The following is a 7114-nucleotide window of genomic DNA, read 5'->3' on the forward strand; positions in this document are numbered from 1 at the left end:
TGGTTTTTACACCCGAATTATCTTCCTGATATCAACCTTATCAGAGGAGTTAATAAGATAAAATGAATGACATGATGTACGACAATAGGAAGTGAGAGAGTAAAACCTGGTGCAGACTCTTAGCTTACTCCTGGTGAATAGCACCAAGGGGTCTGCTGAATGCTTAATATCTATCCGATAGGCGAATCACCATGAATAGTGTCATATGCCCTTACTCCATGTGAATACTGCGGAGAGGTTTGGAATTTAATCCAGGCTTTTGGCACACAATCTAGTGAATAGAAATTGTATACCACCACCTCTCCTACTCTGGCAGCCAACATTCTGATGATGAAATTCTTTTCGACCAATGAGACTCATCCAGGCAGGCTATTTTTGGTATAAAATGTTTATGTAATTTTAAAAATTGAACCGTCAATGTACTTCTACAGTGCATGTGCAAAATCCGTCTAAATCATCAGATAACTGCTCTGAGCCACTCGGCTATTTTTGAGCAATTAATAATAACACTTCCATTGATTTTAAGGCAAAATTAATATTACCATCAAATGTAGGATATATTGATCAAGATTTCATGCCACATACTGTAATATTTTATCTCCTATTATTAATGATACCGAGGAAAGGGCACGAAGATCAGAGCATCTGTAGAAGTACCAGGAGGACCGCAAAGCCCAAACAATCCCTTCAAAGAGACCTGAACGATGGACTGACTAAAGTGTCTCTCTGCGGTCATAGGAGGAGAAGTTGTTATACACAAATATCAAAACTCGTATATTTTTATATATTCATATACCGGTACTACATAAAAAGTCAAAAAAAATTCAAAATAGTGTGGTAGCACTCTACCAGTTTTTCCCTCAGCTGGTGGCGGTCAATGTATTAAGGGAATGGCTTTGTATATATGTGAGAAAATATGGCTATAACCTTTAACTCTAGTTTCAATCCTTGAGATCTTAGATTATTATGACTAGTTTGTTATTGATTGAATTATGTATAAAGTGTGAAAGGAACACTACTGAGCATTTTGAATTCAAACAGTACAAAAGTCAACATAGTAATTAAAAATACAATACTTACTAAAAAGGGATTGTTTTGCTACATTCTTCTTTTTTGAAGCCAGACTCTGTAAAATAAGGCAATCAAAATTTTATTATATTTGTCTTATGCATCATTAATTTCCTGTCTATAATCTTAAATGAAGCTAATATATATATATATAATATATATTGTATACCATAATAGCCACCCGAACCAAGGATATTTATCGGCCTCATAGTCAATTCAACAGAACAATGTTTATTTTAAAAAATTGGGATTATATTCTTTGAACTAGTTTTTTTTTTTTTTAAAGAAGGAAGCCATACTTTCCAGCTTCAACTCGGTTAAATGTAACTTAAAATCTTTTCAGTCTGTCGAACACACAAGGTCAATATAAATATATAAATTATTATTCCTTGTTTAGTAGTGTGTTTTTTTAAAAGTATGTTATTTTATTGTTTACTGCATTGGAAAGAGTACATATTTAGATCAGTACTGAAAATGAAATTGCCTCACTCAGTCTTTTCAGGAACTCCCAACATTTTGGAGGAGTAGTGCCTCTCGCACCCTGATCAAGTCTACAATGATGGGTTTTAAACAATTACATATCAACTCTGCAACTCTTTATCAGTTTGTCGTACTTCATCTCCAGATCTTCACAATGTGGTTGGTAAATTGCTTGCTTCTCTTTGCATACTTCACGTGGCTGATAGTTGTTAGTCTCAAAACGAATTGTAGGTCAATAACAAGATCAAAATCTTTTACTTGCTTGATGACGACATCAACATTAACTCTCCTAGTTGAACGATCTGCAGAAGGCAATCATTGAGCACACTCTGTTGCGACGATTGATTCTTAACAGGAGGAGCCTAGCGCATGGACTGAAGTTTCATGATCATTACATCTTCTGCAATAGGTAGTGCTAATGCTTCTAATGGGCAGAGATCTTACAGGGATTATGTCACAGTTAATTTTGATTGCTTCAGTCCACTGGCCATAGGACAGACCTTTCTTCGTGGAGATCCAGTAGTTCCCATTCTTGCAGTATGAGTAAGAATCCTTTCCCCTTACTAGGTAATGTGCACCTTTTTGTGAAAGAATCCTCGTGAAGTTGTTTCCCGATGTGTTTTGGCTGGAGGTTTTCAGTTGTTTAGGTGGTGATTGAATGACTAATTCTCTGAGTAATTTTGCTTTGAAGGTTGCTGGTTCTCCAAATATACAGGTTGTTTATACATATTAAAGTTTTGCATACATTTATATGTTGAATAAAAGCTTCCCATTGAGCTCAGAAGACTCCCAGGCCTCTTAATTTCTGAAGTACATAGATCATTGCGTCAGGAGCATCTGTTGATTGATTTCCTTTACAACAGTACAAATGATTTTATGCACATCAATGAAATTGTTACTAAAGTGGGATAGAATTGGCTGTTAAACATGTGAATTTTCTTCTTTCAAACAGATATTTTGTTTAATATGAATTGGTTTACATTTCTCCTCAATGTTTATTTTAACACAAGTTTCTTTATGTTTAGATCAAATCAAATGTAGTGAATTTGCTATGAATGAATTGTAAGTGAATCAAATGTTTGTTTCAGTAAAATGTGTGAAGAGCAAGGTGGGTTTCTTTGCGGAGCGTCTGCATGCCAGTATGGCTGGCCTTGGGACTAATGACAAGACTTTAATACGAATCATTGTTTCCCGTTCAGAAATTGATTTGGGAGACATTAAAAGGGCATTTGAAGAGAAGTATGAGAAGACCTTGGAGAGTTTTATTTCGGTAAGTGGATTAGATGCTTATTTTTATTTCTCCATCAAAGAATACTTAGTTTGGTATAAAATATACACATTGCTGACAAAAGAAAATTAAGCATACAAGTGGAGTGATCCAATTTGGACATAATTTGGTACATATGCATAGTATACTATTGATATGTGTATAGAGGGTTAGAGTTTCAGTGATCAGAATGGCTAGAAGGACATACTAGCCGAATAACATAATCACTTATTTCTCGGTGAGTATTGACTGTGGTTTGAAATTTGGGCAAAGCATGTGTGAATTTAGAAATGTACTTTATTGTGGTTTGGATTCCATATAAAACTTTAGGTCCTGTGGTTATGATCAAGATATCAACAGTCAAGTAACACTTCAAGCATGCTTGCTTGCTTGCTTTCATCAAGATTATGGCAATATTGTTTTAGGTAACTGAAAATCATCAGTCAGCGCACTGAGAGAAGATCCACCGAACACAGAGTATGCCTTGTAGGTAGAAAGGTAGCATTTGCCAATGCTTGACTAAATTTTATAGGGGTTGAATGGTGGATCTCCCTGTGGCCAGGTGGTTGTTTCTTGTTCATTGCCTAGCTTGTGGGACATTCAGATGTTATATTGGCCTACCAAAGGGTACATGAGGCACCCACGTGTCATGATAGTTCTGGTTGAACAAAATACCCCGCACAGGGACGCCCATACACGGGGGCAAGGTGGGGCCGTGCTGTCCCCCCACCCAGCTCTCAGGGAAAGGCGAAAATCTAATGTAGTCAGGCGTTTTCCTTTCAAGAAAATGATTTTAAAAGTCACTGTTATGTAGAAGAGGTAGTACCGTCTCCCACCAACAGGCAGGTCGCCATTTGTCTTCCAAAATGTTAAAAATACTACATACCTCCATGTCTAGCCCCTCCCCTACAAACTGTCATATGGGCGCCCATGACCCCACATCCAGGGATGATTGCCATATGGTGCTCCAAGCATTACAAAACTTCAAGACATCTGCACCTGCATCCAGACACAATTAGTTACTGGACTCTCAACAACATCTTGCATCATTTTGCACCACTTCTTGATCACTGGCATCAGCTAGGCTTATGAGTTCACCATCCCATAAATAGGTGGACATTAAACACCAGAGCATTGGTACTGAAACCAAGAGGAATGGACTGATGGCATCATGTTCATCAGTGACTCTTCATTATGGGATATGGTGGCATTGAGGAAGGAAGGAAGATATATCCTTCTAATATCATGAAGAGAGGCACTAGCTTTACTCCTAGCAATGTGGTGCAAGTAGCCTTAGGGTATAATTTCTGGTCATCTTTGGTTGTGATTTGGGTATCTTGACAGCATGGTGCTAAGTCAACATCATCTTCTTTACTCGGGTGTTACTTTCAAGAGAGCACCGTGGTACAGTCTGTCATTAAGACAACTTGACCACCCATGCCACTTGTGCCCATAGACTTCCTGGATTGTGTTAAGGTACTGCCATGGCCATCATTGTCTCCCAGTCTATCCCTCATATAACATGTGGGATCAGCTCGTATGTCAACTCTTGGTTTAGTGGCAATCTGCAGGATATCAAGGATCAACGATAGTTTGACCCACAGAAGTACACATCTCTGGATTTAAATTTTTTTTTTTCTTGCCTGTGTCATGCAGTTTCCTTGTTCTTGATGGGAAAATATGTAAACCTTTTATTCACCATATATTGTCATGTATATATTCATTTCTTTGAAATATTTTTCTGTTTGTATCCATGTTCATTTTAATATCATAGTTTACATGATTGTTTTAGGGCGATACTTCTGGAGACTATAAGAAGGTTTTGCTGACGCTGGTGTCATAAACAAGGTCTTCATTTCCACACACACACACACACACATCAACAGAGTGTACTACAAGGGTGCTAATATTGTATCTCCAGTGGATTCGAAGAGTTTATAAAGAAATATAATTCCAATATGGCAAACATTGATGAATTGAACTGTTTCACTGAACTTTTAAGTGGCCAAACGTACTAATTATTATTCTGTTATGAAGCTGTCATATTAAACACTGTGTTGTTCATATTTGCTACTTAATATTGAGCAAAAGCTGTTCTAGGGCAATTTTCATCAGTGTTTACACCATATTTCATTTTAAAACATAAAAACATATTTTTTCATATAAACTTGCAATATTTTAGACCATAGTGGCACAAGACTGTAATTTGTAGAATTAGTGTGAATCCTCGAAGATTATCGATCTGTTATTTTCACATTGCATTTGAGGAAAGATAGGAGTATTTTAGAAATCATTTTAAATGATTTTTAAGCTACAAAACGAATTTTCAGATTATAATATTAATAAAGGTTCTAAATACAGATAGAAGTAAATTTTGAGAACAAAAATTGATAAATTAAAGCAGAATAAGAGTTCCAGACACACCTCCCTTTGCAGGACTCTAAGCAATGTAAGCCTATATTAAATATGTGGAATAGACATTTCATTTTACAGTTTTACATTCAAGCTTATTATATCTTCATTTTACAGGACTTAGTTTTTTCATGGGTATGATAATTCAGCAGGAAGCATAACAAACCAATTGCTTACAGATTTAGAAATCTACCGTGCTTTGTTTAATTTAGGGTATGATGTTTAATGCTTTGCTTATTGTAGCAGTGAAAACTGATTTTGTGTATGATGGATATCTGAGGGCTAGCAAGCCCTATAAAAATGTACTCAAAACCAGCAGCAAGGTTTGAAAGTATTTAAAAAAAAAAAAAAAAAAAAAAATCTTAACATTGTAATCTAGCATATTTGCAAATTTAGACAGCTCTGTGAAAATGAAAATCTACAGCCTGTTTCCTGTCATTCAACTGGGTCAGGAATGGAATAAATGCTGCCCCCATTTAGCGGCAGAGATAGCAACTGTGCTGGCTGCCGAAGCCTGTCGTGCTGCTCTGGGGCAATGATTAATGATTAACAGATGAAATAAAATTATATTTGAGTGTGTTGCTGGAATGAAAGATGACAGGGAAAACTGGAGTACCTGGAGACAAACCTGTCCCGCATCTGCTTTGTCCAGCCTGAATCTCACATGAAGTGACCAGGATTTGAACCACGGAACCCAGTGGTGCACTGCTGCCTGAGCCACGGAAGCTTATCTAGACAGCTCTGCAATAATTCTAAATGTAATGTAGGCTATAGCTTAGTATTCTGGTGTCTACTGTAAGTTTTATCCAGGCAATTCATATCCAGCTTTGTTCCATATGGCATAATTATTGTAACTTTCTGTAGTGGTATTGCAAATTACTTGTATTGACATAGCTTCACTTGCTAGATTAAAATATTGGTTTGTTGTGCAACACTAATATTGGATTATCAACATATATCTCAAGAAACAGATTTTCATGTTTCCCCATTTTTATTTTCAAATATCATGTTATATATTTTGTAGCTTTTGCTTGGTTTTGTTTGTAAACTGCAACAGGGAAATTTTGTACTTCTTCATATCAAGAATTTGCCTTATTCTTTCAAAGGAAAATTTTGTTTGTTTATTTGTTTCTTAATTGACACAGTTATGACAATCTATTTGAAAATCTTAGGAGATGAGAAATGTATATGCCTAAATATTAGCTTAGTTTGAACTATGTCATCTTATTGTTGCTGAATCTCATCACTCTGGTTCCTCACTGCTATATAAATGTAGTATTTTTGATGTGAAATTTTTATATATTCTGAAATCGCAGTTTGTTATAGAAGAATATTGAAGCATATATTTGAATAGCCTAAATGAATATTATACAATTGTTTACAAGTTTTGTATGTGATGTTTTACTCTGGCATAAAAGAAAAGTACAGGAATACTCTTACACAAGTGTTATTTGAATTGAATTTAACCTCCTCCTGCCTTCCTTGCAATCGTATTTTGAATGATTTCATTAAATTGAATCCTTTCCTACTATACTTGATATGGTTTTGTTATACCCTATGAGTAAATCCATGGGTCTGCGTTGCCTGAGTATAGTACCATTATGTGAGGAACAACATGGGTTTGTGTTACCTGTGCGCGTTGCCATAATGTATGATACACCGTTGGACCCCTTTGGACAACAAGCATCATCGATTCAGGATTGTGCTTTAGAAGCAGTCCCTTGGTCAGTAATACTATTGTTTTATGATAGTTTCTGGGAAGGTAGGGCATTGCAGGTCGGATCCACTGATTGTTTTAAATTCATATTCATCCATTCATTCTTTGTCATCACGTTTTGAATTCTGGTCAGTGGATGATTTTGGACTTTTAAATTGTGATTATATTTA

General features: G+C 36.0%; 1 protein-coding gene across 2 annotated transcripts in view; it reads left to right on the top strand.

The window, feature by feature from the left end:
* AnxB9 (Annexin B9) overlaps positions 1 to 6671 on the top strand; it is a 73940-nt gene extending 67269 nt beyond the window's left edge. For both annotated transcript variants that reach the window (XM_067143264.2, XM_067143263.2), the window contains exons 8-9: positions 2637 to 2818; positions 4608 to 6671. In XM_067143264.2, the coding sequence (XP_066999365.1) occupies positions 2637 to 2818; positions 4608 to 4658 (233 nt within the window). In that variant the 3' untranslated portion in view covers positions 4659 to 6671. The remainder of the gene's footprint in view (positions 1 to 2636; positions 2819 to 4607) is intronic.
* Positions 6672 to 7114: the final 443 nt, after the last annotated feature.

The sequence above is a fragment of the Anabrus simplex genome, chromosome 3 (genome assembly GCF_040414725.1).
Source record: "Anabrus simplex isolate iqAnaSimp1 chromosome 3, ASM4041472v1, whole genome shotgun sequence".
NCBI lineage: Eukaryota > Metazoa > Arthropoda > Insecta > Orthoptera > Tettigoniidae > Anabrus > Anabrus simplex.